Source organism: Acipenser ruthenus, chromosome 48, assembly GCF_902713425.1.
Source record: "Acipenser ruthenus chromosome 48, fAciRut3.2 maternal haplotype, whole genome shotgun sequence".
In the NCBI taxonomy this organism is placed as follows: Eukaryota; Metazoa; Chordata; class Actinopteri; order Acipenseriformes; family Acipenseridae; genus Acipenser; species Acipenser ruthenus.
The window spans coordinates 1412648-1425613 of record NC_081236.1 but is presented as its reverse complement, the minus strand read 5'-3'; the positions used below and the strand labels follow the sequence as shown (position 1 = coordinate 1425613).

Below are 12966 nucleotides of genomic sequence, written 5' to 3'. Positions count from 1 at the left end.
AAGTAACTATTTGTAACTGTAACGCATTTAAAAAAAAATCTAAATAATAAGTTTACAATAACGAGTTACAATTTTGTAACTTGTAACTATAATGAATTAGCTTGGCCTGTCTTTCTACATCTATGCCACAATAATGCCACATCACTGGATCCTCAGCTGATGCGCTATCCTTGCACTATTGCACTGCTAATCTGTCACTGTAGATATAACTCGCTGTGATCCTAACTCGCTGCATCCTAGTTCATATTGTATTCTAGCAGTATTATTATTTGCACTGACTGTAAACTACACTGTATTTCAATACAAAGCTTGCATTGCAACCCTGTGCTGCCCTGTAACACCTGTGGATAAAGGCATCTGCCAAATAAATACATCAATTCTAACAGTAATGAATCTAACAACATCAGGTCCTCAAGCGCAGTGTCTCTGGTTCAGTCCTCGCTCTCAGGGGGAGCTTCCCATCATGCCGTGCAGCTCCTGAGCCTGGTATCCCAGCAGGCTTTGCAGGTCGCACACGAAGCGGTAGACGTAGTGCTCGCCCGCAGTCTTGTGAATGATGTTCTTGTCGTAATAATACCGCAGCCCACGGCTCAGCTTCTCGTAGTTCATCTTGGGCTTTTTCTTCCTGCGTCCCCACAACCGGGCCACCTGAGGACATTAGAATCAACGCCATCATTCGTATTATGAATTAGCCATTTAGCAAACGCTTTTATCCAAAGCGACTTGCAGAGTCTAGGGCAGGGGTAGCTAACTTTGGGTCTTCCAATCCATTCCACTGCAGGACTTTGTTTCAACCAGACCCTTGGTTATTGTTGGGGGTCAATTAAATAATTAAAGGTCTGGTTGGCACAAAGTCCTGCAGTGGAATGGATTGGAAGAGCCAAGGTTGCCTACCCCTGGTCTAGGGGGTGAACTATGAGTCACTTCCAATAGGAGCTCGTTTGTTTTACGTCTCATCCGAAGGACGGAGCACAAGGAGGTTCAGTGACTCGCTCAGGGTCACACACACACACAGGGAGTCAGTGGCTGAGCTGGGATTTGAACCTCCTGGTATCGAGCCCTTTTCCTTAACCACTAGCTCAGACCACGGCTCCCTTTTAAAGGAATGCTAACCCAGGCTTTACAGTCTGATACTTATTAGCTAACATTATCACTGGTCCCACTTAAAATTAATTCTGACCAGAGCTTTAAATCCATTTTCTTCCCTCTTATTAGCACTTTCCATATCTCTCTCTCTCTCTCTCTCTCTCTCTCTCTCTCTCTCTCTCTCTCTCTCTCTGAAGATTAAAGTTATCAGATAACTACGTTTCCCACAATTCCACTCACCTCATCTGGGTCGGTCAGTTCGAACTCCCAGCCATCCCCAGTCCAGCTGATGAATGATTGACAGGTCCGGTCTGTCAGGAGCTCCAATAGGAACTGCCACAGCATGATGTGGCCGCTTCCTGCGGAGAAAGGGGGTGGGCCATCATGTTTAGACCAATGTGGGTCAGTTGAACTGCTCAGGTAATGGAATCAGTTAGCCTGTGTTACATAGATCTAGTATATATATATATATATATATATATATATATATATATATATATATATATATATATATATATATATATATATACAGACGTGCTCAAATTTGTTGGTACCCCTCCACAAAAAACGAAGAATGCACAATTTTCTCTGAAATAACTTGAAACTGACAAAAGTAATTGGCATCCACCATTGTTTATTCCATATTTAATAGAAATCAGACTTTGCTTTTGATTTTTTATTCAACATAATATTGTAAATAATAAAACAAATGAAAATGGCATGGACAAAAATGATGGGACCGCTAACCTAATATCTTGTTGCACAACCTTTAGATGGAATCACTTCAATCAAACGTTTTCTGTAGCTCTCAATGAGACTTCTGCACCTGTTAACAGGTAGTCTGGCCCACTCTTCCTGAGTAAACTGCTCCAGCTGTCTCAGGTTTGATGGGTGCCTTCTCCAGACTGCAAGTTTCAGCTCTTTCCATAGATGTTCGATAGGATTCAGATCAGGACTCATAGAAGGCCACTTCAGAATAGTCCAATGTTTTGTTCTTATCCATTCTTGGGTGCTTTTAGCTGTGTGTTTTGGGTCATTATCCTGTTGGAGGACCCATGACCTGCGACTGAGACAGAGCTTTCTGACACAGGGCAGTACGTTTCGCTCCAGAATGCCTTGATAGTCTTGAGATTTCATTGTGCCCTGCACAGATTCAAGGCACCCTGTGCCAGGCGCAGCCAAGCAGCCCCAAAACATAACCGAGCCTCCTCCATGTTTCACTGTAGGTATGGTGTTCTTTTCTTTGAAAGCTTCATTTTTTCATCTGTGAACATAGAGCTGATGTGACTTGCCAAAAAGCTCCAGTTTTGACTCATCTGTCCAAAGGACATTCTCCCAGAAGGAATGCGGCTTGTCAATATGCATTTTAGCAAATTCCAGTCTGGCTTTTTTATGTTTTTCTTTCAAAAGTGGAGTCCTCCTGGGTCTTCTTCCATGGAGCCCACTTTCGCTCAAAAAGCGACGGATGGTGCGATCAGAAACTGACGTACCTTCACCTTGTATCTCTTTGGCAGTTAGCCTTGGTTCTTTTTCTACCATTCGCACTATCCTTCTGTTCAATCTGGGGTCGATTTTCCTCTTGCGGCCGCACCCAGGGAGGTTGGCTACAGTTCCATGGACCTTAAACTTCTTAATAATATTTGCAACTGTTGTCACAGGAACATCAAGCTGCTTGGAGATGGTCTTGTAGCCTTTACCTTTACCATGCTTGTCTATTATTTTCTTTCTGATCTCCTCAGACAACTCTCTCCTTTGCTTTCTCTGGTCCAAGTTCAGTGTGGTGCACACAATGATACCAAACAGCACAGTGACTACTTTTCTCCATTTAAATAGGCTGAATGACTGATTACAAGATTGGAGACATGTGTGATACTAATTAAAGAAACTAATTAGTTTGAAATATCACTATAATCCAATTATTTATTATCTTTTCTAAGGGGTACCAACAAATGTGTCCAGGCCATTTTAGAATATCTTTGTAGAATAAGCAATAATTCATCTCTTTTCACAGCTTCTTTGCTTTATTCTATGACATACCAAAGGCATGCAAGTATACATGAATGAAGCATTATTTCAATGAGCTGTAAGGGTACCAACAAATTTGAGCACGTCTGTATATATATATATATATATATATATATATATATATATATATATATATATATATATATATATATATATATATAAGATAACAATTTCACTGGAACTTATAACGCAAGGTTAACGTTTTTTCCCTAATGAGAGAAGTCCCATTGAACATTGTCTTTAGAGTTTATCTCTTGTGTGAATTCGCTGGTGTTTTACAAGGCTGTTGATTGTACTGAAACTCTTCCCACAGTCAGAGCAGCAATACGGTTTCTCTCCTGTGTGAATTCGCTGGTGTGTTTGCAGGCTTTGTTACAAACTGTTCATCCCATTCTTCATCGCTAATAAAGGTCAGAATACAAATTTGCTGTTGACAAGTGATATTCTTGCAGACTCTGTCTAAAGGCTTGGACACGCCGCCCGATACGATCAACAGGGACGCGATTTTTCAGTCGCATCGGGCAGTGTGTTAATATTGTAGCGTTTCACGGGGCAAGAAAACAGGAGAAGAGACCGACACGCGTGTTCCTTCTTCCAAAGCTTTATTCAGACTCTTTCTCCACACACACACACACACACACACACAGACACACACACAGACACACACACACACTCACACAGAGACACAGACACACACACATACACAGACACACACACTCACACAGAGACACACACACACACAGACACACACATACACACACACACACTCACACAGAGACACACACACACACACACATACACAGACACACACACACACAGACACACACATACACACACACACTCACACAGAGACACACACACACACACATACACAGACACACACACACACACACACACACACATACACACACACATACACACACGCACACACACGCACACAGACACACACACAGACAGACACACACAGACACACACACACACAGACACACACACACACAGACACACACGCACACAGACACACACACAGACACACACACACACACATACACAGACACACACACACACAGACACACACACACACACATACACAGACACACACACACACACACACACACACATACACACACGCACACACACGCACACAGACACACACACAGACACACGCACACAGACACACACACACACGCACTGACACACACACACGCACAGACACACACACACACACAGACACACACACACACACACACACACACAGACACACACAGAGACACACACACACACACAGACACACACACACACACACACACACACACACACAGAGACACACACACACACAGACACACACACTCACACACACACACACACAGACACACACACACACACACACAGACACACACAGAGACACACACACACACAGACACACACACTCACACACACACACACACACACACACACCCGTGTATTTCTATACTTGTGAGGACCTGCCATTGACCCCCATTATACTTCACCTTACGATTTCTAACACTAAATAAGAAAAAAAATACTCCACATAGCATGAAAGTGCAGAACAAATAAAGTGTTTTCAAACTTTTAGGGCTTTTTTTTTTTAACGCATATTTACAAGTCGGCCCATTCAACGTGTTTCTTTCCGCAATGGACTTAGCAGAGTGGGCTCCCACCTAAGCCCCGCCTACTCTGTCCTATCTTTTCATTATTCATAGTCACCAACCTAGGACTATATAAAGAAGGATAGGACAGTCAATCCCGGGATGCAGTTCGGTACTCAATTACAGGCTCCATTTTTGGAGCCCACTCAGTACTGAATACATTGCGGCGATGCTGTGTTGCAGCGCCAGGTCATACCGGTAATTTTTAAATAACAACACAAAATATCGTTAATATAAAGTGACTGACTGTTATTTATGGGAATTAATGCTTGATTATGTCAAGAAACATTTTGCCAGGGCGAGCGTGGAATACGTTAAAAGCATTGCGCGTGCGCTGAGAGAGTGCTCTACGGGCTCCAGAAAGGCTCCACTGTTTATAACTCCGCCCACTTGTGACATCATTTTCCTATCAAATTCAAATTCAAATTCAAAATTCAAAAAATGCTTTATTGGCATGACAAAATGGAAATGAGTTTTGCCAAAGCAATTCAACAATGAACATTATCACAAAACAACCCAGACAATACAACAACAACAGCAACCCTTCCATTTCCCTCTCTCCCTCTCTCCCTCTCTCCCTCCCTCTCTGTATTTACAGTGGACATGTGTGCGCATGAGTGCCTGGTCCCAGTGCTCCAGGGTCTGTCTCTCTGTCTCTCTGTCTCTCTGGCTGTGGCAGGCAGCTACATACTGGGCAGCTAGCTCTGTGTCTGCTGCTCCTCTCCTAACAGAACTGGCAGTTTTTCTAAGTCAGAGAGCAGCTGGAATGTTGTGGCCTGACTGGCCAGTTTGGGGAAGTACGTGTCCCTGATTTGCTTATGGGGACAGTGTAACAGGAAGTGCATTTCTGTCTCTACCTCTCCCAGATCACAGTGACAGCACAGCCTTTTTTCTTTGGCAATCCTGGTTTTTTTGTGCCGGCCAGTTTCGATGGCCAGGCTGTGGTCACTGAGTCTGGACTTGGTCAGGATCTGTCTGTGTTTTGTGTTTTTGACCCTGATCAGATATTCTGCCAGGGTAAATTCTTTTTTTAGGGCCAGATAGCATTGTATTTATTGTGTGATTCAATTTCGTTATTCCAATGTACTTTTTAAAATCCTATCCTATCCTATCCTTTACCAGCCTTACTTTTCCACCGAGCGAGGTTCCCCGCGGTCAGGCTGGGGCCCCGCCCCCTTCCTTTTAGAACGTTCTGGGGGGATTTCCCCACTGCCGTCAGCCTGGGATTTTCCAGCCAGGTGAGGTGTCAGCTCCGGATTGGCTGGAGCGGGCAATGCCTCCCTCCGCTCCATAAAAGGGAGTGGGCGTGGCTACCAGGGTCGAATTGAAAAGAAACAGCAGCTGTGGACACGATTGTAATGCGACCTGTCAGAGAAATTAAAAATAATTTAACCCTTGAGAACTTGCCTTGTGTTTTCCTTCTTAACATCGCTACAGTGTCTTCAGATTGCTATACATTATAAATACCAGCATACCTAGGTAAGTTTAATTTGATTTTAATCTTTGGTTTTTAACAGAGCCTTTTCAGTGTATTTTAAGAAATACACGGACAATCGTAATGTAGGGAAATGCTCTCAATAGCAATAACTACTCTGTTTATTATTGTAAATACATTATGGAAGTATGTGCCTGTAAATTCACTCGCTGCTTTTATTTTCTAATCTTGAACAGATAAACAAACAAATCGATAATAAAGTGGTTTGCAGTTTTCAGAGTGTAAAGTATAGCACTGTGCCGACATGCAACGAAAAGAGAACGAGGAAAATACACAAATAAACCAACCATAAATAATTAAATGAAAGGGGAATCGAACATGAGGTAACGTTGTTTTTAATATATTTAATATTTTAGAAATTAACTGGAGTACTTGAGAATAACAAGACAAAATATAGTAGCATTAATAATTACATATACTAATTATTCCCTCTTATTTCTAAATTATTAAGTTTGGAAGCATTTTCATATACTAATAAAGAAAAAAAAATGTAAAAAAAATATATTTCGAGAAGAGCCGGAAGTGGCTTTTAGAATGGATGCAAATTTAGCTGCCATTTTGGTCCATGTAAATGCAACTCAGTGGTCCTCAAAATAATTCGGCCACGGGCATAAATTGATCTTACTTGGCTGTTTGCGGGCATGCGGACTATAACATATTTATAAATAGCATGTTTACACAGATAACCATGAATAAACTAAAATAAGAGGCTAGATAGCGTCTCGCTTTTTCAATTTGGCAAATCTGTCAACACACATACCGTGAACGGTCTCTGCTTGCTTATGATTGGACAGCTGCGTAAAACTTTGGCAGATATTTGACTCTCCTAATGGTCAAACTTACTGTCAGTACCTGCAACAGAAACAGACGCAATTTATCCAGGGTGACTTACAATTGTTACAAGATATCACATTATTTTTACATACAATTACCCATTTATACAGTTGTGTTTTTACTGGAGCAATCTAGGTAAAGTACCTTGCTCAAGGGGACAGCAGCAGTGTCCCCCACCTGGGATTGAACCACACTGCTGGTTGTGAGACTGGTACAACTTTATATAAAATAATACAGAATCAGACTTAATATCTCCCACAAATACATTAACCACCTGCCCATCAATACAATATCTACCACAAATACATTAACCACCTGCCCATCAATACAATATCTCCCACAAATACATTAACCACCTGCCCACCAATACAATATCTCCCACAAATACATTAACCACCTGCCCATCAATACAATATCTCCCACAAATACATTAACCACCTGCCCATCAATACAATATCTCCCACAAATACATTATCCACCTGCCCATCAATACAATATCTCCCACAAATACATTAACCACCTGCCCACCAATACAATATCTCCCACAAATACATTAACCACCTGCCCATCAATACAATATCTCCCACAAATACATTAACCACCTGCCCATCAATACAATATCTCCCACAAATACATTAACCACCTGCCCACCAATACAATATCTCCCACAAATACATTAACCACCTGCCCACCAATACAATATCTCCCACAAATACATTAACCACCTGCCCATCAATACAATATCTCCCACAAATACATTAACCACCTGCCCATCAATACAATATCTACCACAAATACATTAACCACCTGCCCATCAATACAATATCTCCCACAAATACATTAACCACCTGCCCATCAATACAATATCTCCAACAAATACATTAACCACCTGCCCATCAATACAATATCAACCACAAATACATTAACCACCTGCCCACCAATACAATATCTCCCACAAATACATTAACCACCTGCCCATCAATACAATATCTACCACAAATACATTAACCACCTGCCCATCAATACAATATCTCCCACAAATACATTAACCACCTGCCCATCAATACAATATCTACCACAAATACATTAACCACCTGCCCATCAATACAATATCTCCCACAAATACATTAACCACCTGCCCATCAATACAATATCTACCACAAATACATTAACCACCTGCCCATCAATACAATATCAACCACAAATACATTAACCACCTGCCCATCAATACAATATCTCCCACAAATACATTAACCACCTGCCCACCAATGTAATAATCTCTTTCAAAAAATATTCTAACAACTTTCAGTTATTATTTATTACAAAAACAAGTGATTCACGGGCATTATCACGGAGACATTATATATGTGAACAGCTGGTTATTACATTTGTGGGAGAGATTACATTTGTGGTTTGTACAGCGTGTCTGTATCTGGCACCACTGTAGGACACAGCCCTGAGGAACTGGCACAGCAGCTGCACATGCAGATCTCAAATGCAGTTCAGGGAGGCTTCAGCGGGTTCAAAGTACAGTACATGAACATGTTTCTGCAATGCATACTTTTAAAAAGTTCACTTCCAATCGTATTTCCAACAGCAATGTCAATGTAGAATAGTTTTGATTGTACTGCAGTTGAAATTTGATTTCAGTGTTACTGTAACTTCAATACAAACTGACAGGATGCATTTGGCTTAGACTCCTGATTATAAGAATTACTGATGAGACACATTTCTTATCCTAGTCCTTTTGAAATTCATATTAATGAGAGTTAACTGTATATATAATACTGGTATATATAAAAAAGTAACTGAAACAAATATATTGAACAGTTTGCATGAAAAATGAATAATATACTGAATAGTTAAATACATTGTGTAAACTTTTTCAGCAGTTAAGTTTATAACACCATGGGATTGCATTACAATAAATTCTGACCCTTCTATAGTAAAGCCACCCCTGCTATTTTGTCAGTCCCCTGAATGGCCTTAATAGCTCTTTAAATTAATAAATCCTTTTTTTTCCCCCAGCAGCTACTAAACAGAATCCCGTGTGCTGCCATGGACAGTGTGAAGATGGAGTCTGTCCAGATTAAAGAGGAGTTCCCTGAACTTGAACTTGTCCCCATTAGAGTGGAGTCTCCTGGACTGGCTTCCCTCCCCATTAAACAGGAGCTCTGTGAGGTGCAATGGGACAGCAGCCAGCCAGAGGTCTCTGAGATTAAAGCTGAGCACGATGAATTGGAGATCCCCCAGACAGAAGAACCCCTTCCTGTGAAACAAGAAGAGGTGATGGAAACTGTCCGTATTAAACAGGAGCCCCCTGAAGTAGAGTTTGACCACATGGAACCAGGGAAGGAAGAATCCGAGGACTTCAAACCAAACATCCCTGAGCTGGAGCCTGTACGCCTGCGGGAGTGTAGCGTGGTGCTGGAGAGAATCTGCGTGAGAGAGCGAGGCGCTGGAGAGGATGACTCTCCCAACAGCATGCAGGGAGGTGGAAAGGAAGACGGGCAGTCATATTCACAATGCAGTCCTGCAGGTTAGTGACTCCCAGTAGCTGTGACATTGTCATTCTAGATTGCGTGATATCCACAGTGTGCTTGAGAGGCAGGGAGCATAGCAGTTAGATTACTAGGTATTTGTTTTTCTTGTACCATTCCAGCCAGTTCAAGATAGGACTCACTACTGGTGAACTTAAGATACAGGTCTAATATTGCTAGAAATATATAATTGAGAAATTGCATAATTGCATTGTGTGTTACGGGAAATAGACCTGAAACATTACAGGAGAACTTTGAAGGCAGATTTTGATCCCAGGGCTCGGTTTCACCAGCATCAGTCTTTACTGACTTTGCTTTTACAGGTTTTAAATTTAACTTTGTGTTTTTAAGCTGGTGTAACCCAGTGCAAGCCCTCACAGATGAAATATACATGCTTGAATCCACTCCTCCCCCTAGCCACATGCCCTAAGCCTACAAACAGCCTCTCCTTACTTTCTTTCCTGTTCATATTTTCCAGGTGGAGGATATCCTGACTGTGGAAAAGGATTCAGTCCGTTAGGAAACCTTGAAATACACGAGCGAATTCCCACAGGAGAGAAGCCGTATTGCTGCTCTGACTGTGGGAAGTGTTTCGGTCAGTCAGAAGACCTCAAAAGGCACCAGCGAATTCACACAGGAGAGAAACCGTACTGCTGCTCTGACTGTGGGAAGAGTTTCAGTCGCTTAGGACACCTTAAAAGGCATCAGCGAATTCACACAGGAGGGCAACCGTATGGCTGCTTTAACTGTGGGAAGCGTTTCAGTCAGGCAGGAGACCTGAAAACACACCGACAGATTCACACAGGAGAGAAACCGTATCGCTGCTCTGACTGTGGGAAGAGTTTCGGTCAGTCGGGAGACCTTAAAAAGCACCAGAAAATTCACTCAGAAGAGAAACCATACTGCTGTTCTGACTGTGGGAAGAGTTTCATTCGATCAGGACACCTTAAAAGGCACCAGCGCATTCACACAGGAGAGAAACCGTATCGCTGCTTTAACTGTGGGAAGCATTTCAGTCAGATAGGAGACCTGCAAACACACCGACAAATTCACACAGGAGAGAAACCGTATTGCTGCTCTGACTGTGGTAGGAGTTTCGGGCAGTCAGAAGACCTTAAAAGGCACCAGCGAATTCACACAGGAGAGAGACCGTATCGCTGCTCAGACTGTGGGAAGAGTTACAATCGCTCAGGACACCTTAAAAGACACCAGCGAATCCACACAGGAGAGAAACCGTATGGCTGCTCTGACTGCGGGAAGAGTTTCAGATATTCAGGAGACCTTAAAATGCACCAGCGAATTCACACAAGAGATAAACTCTAAAGACCATGTTCAGTGGGACTTCTCACTCATTAGGAAAATACTTAAACCTTGCATTATGAGTCCCTGTGTAATTATTATTTTAGTGTGTATCACTCTGGTAAGGATGCACGCAACGAGTCGCACTGTGGTTGTTTCAGAAAGTGGGCGGTGACGTCACAAGACGCTTCTCTGCTGTCAGTTTAACTCCGGCTGTCTCAGTGCATGGGAGCGGTAATATACAAAAATGAAACTATTCCTCAATTTATGTACGAGTCAGGAGAAATCGATAACTCAGTGTGGGAAACGACTTTCAGGGTTTAGCATTTAAACGTCATTAATCTGAAAATAAATAAATTGATCGGAACGATTAAACCGATTGCACCTTCCTTGCTGGGAAATCGCCTGGATGATCAGTCTTGTAAATTCATCACGTTTCTAAAAACGAATTAAATATTCTAGTGTCCCGATGCTGTATTATGACCGAATATTGCACAAGGTTTGAATGTGCATTGTCCATGCTTTTTATATTTCAGCCTGCTTTTGTAAACTTCCCTCAATAAACCAAGTATAGTTGGGGGGGGGCAATGCAAGTTAGAAATTTTATTTTTGATTTTTTTTACAATCCATCCTGTTTCTTTTGGAGTTTTTAAATTGGAGTTTCGTCCGTTTTATTTTGTCTTTGTGTGGTGCTAAAGCGAAACTGCCATGTTATTATTCAGAAACAAATTTTGTTGCAGGTGACGGATCTCAATGGCGTCTCCTGGTCTGTAAAGCATCGTTTCTGTGAAACTCCACACAGCCTTGCTGCGGCTTTCCCCTGCTGAGGATAACTTTGTCAGGTTAATATTTGAAGTAAACTCATTAGAAATTGCAGCAGCGCGATATCTTTCTTTGGAAACACTGCAATACAACTAAAAAATCCTTTGTTTGCAAAGTGTTTGTAACAAACACACAAAACGCCCCTCAGAGAGGCTGCCATGCTGGTCTAAACAGGAAGTACCACTTTATTTACAAGTTCAAACGCATGTTAATGAAAGAAATGTCCACCAGCCTCTTCATATCTGCCTGCTTGTCAGATTCCGCTTCAACCTTTTAGCATGTTATGTGTTCCCTTTGGGCAGTCGTTCATTCATTCATGTTTTCACTTGATCTGAAAATAGCCCGCCATGTTTCTCCCTGTGTGCAGGTAAGGGACGATCGCAGATGAAGCTTGTCTGTAAGTTGTGAGGCTGTATATAGAAAGAAAAACAAGCAGATCAATAAAAATGTTTATAAAATGACTTGCCTGTGTTTTTTTTTTATTTTAAATAAATATGCAGCACTAACTTATGCTTTTGTAAAGTCTTAATTATAAGTACTGGTTTTTGGTTTTTAAAAAAAACACAATTTGACTCGAGGGCCAAACCTGATAGGATCTGGCGAATCCGAGTGCGGTGAACCCGGTCCGTTTTATGTTTTTAATTCTTTGTAAATGCTGTCAGGTACAATTTCTGAAAAATAGGGTACAGCTGCATGAAACACCGCCAGGTAATCCTTTATTTTGCACAGATCACGGCTGCAGCACAGAGACCCTCCAACAAGAGTCATTGCATCTCCTTTGCAACACAGCCTGACTCCTACCCCTCTGTGATTGTACATGATTGGGGAACACAGCGGGCAGTAAAGGTTTCCCCCTAGTGGAATTGTGTTTATATAACAATTACAATTGATGGAAGAAGTTTAATCCTAAACTAAACATTTGGCAAGTGGCTCACTAGTGTGAGTTTCTGGAACGGGTTCACGCAGAGTGATACACACTCAATACAACAGCTAGTCAGTTTAATACTTTATTAAACTTACAGAACAGCAAGCAGTGGAAGAATGTATTCAAATGCACATTTCTTAACAATCTTAATCTAACAAGAGGTCTACACTGCTCATATTTATACTGGTTTAAGTCAATGCCTAGGGGCAGCGGTGTGGAGTAGTGGTCAGGGCTCTTGACCGGAGGGTCGTGGGTTCAATCCCAGGTGGGGGA

General features: G+C 41.8%; 2 protein-coding genes across 3 annotated transcripts; one reads left to right on the top strand and one right to left on the bottom strand.

Moving 5' to 3' along the window:
- Positions 1–123: 123 nt before the first annotated feature.
- Positions 124–3510, bottom strand: LOC131721166 (protein C-ets-2-like). Its single transcript, XM_059014488.1, has 3 exons — positions 3492–3510; positions 1327–1445; positions 124–648 (listed from the first exon to the last, which is right to left on the bottom strand). Exons 1-3 carry the CDS (start codon positions 3508–3510, stop codon positions 445–447), a joined length of 342 nt encoding a protein of 113 aa, XP_058870471.1. The 3' UTR covers positions 124–444.
- A 2535-nt stretch (positions 3511–6045) lies between these two features.
- On the top strand, positions 6046–12344 carry LOC117967921 (zinc finger protein 501-like). 2 transcript variants are annotated; one of them, XM_034915387.2, is made up of 3 exons: positions 6046–6257; positions 9139–9646; positions 10126–12344. In XM_034915387.2, exons 2-3 carry the CDS (start codon positions 9166–9168, stop codon positions 10968–10970), a joined length of 1326 nt encoding a protein of 441 aa, XP_034771278.2. In that variant the 5' UTR covers positions 6046–6257; positions 9139–9165; the 3' UTR covers positions 10971–12344. The 2 variants fall into 2 exon arrangements, with proteins under 2 accessions (XP_034771278.2, XP_058870648.1); XM_059014665.1 differs by having other exon boundaries at positions 9136–9646.
- The last annotated feature ends 622 nt before the right edge of the window (positions 12345–12966 follow it).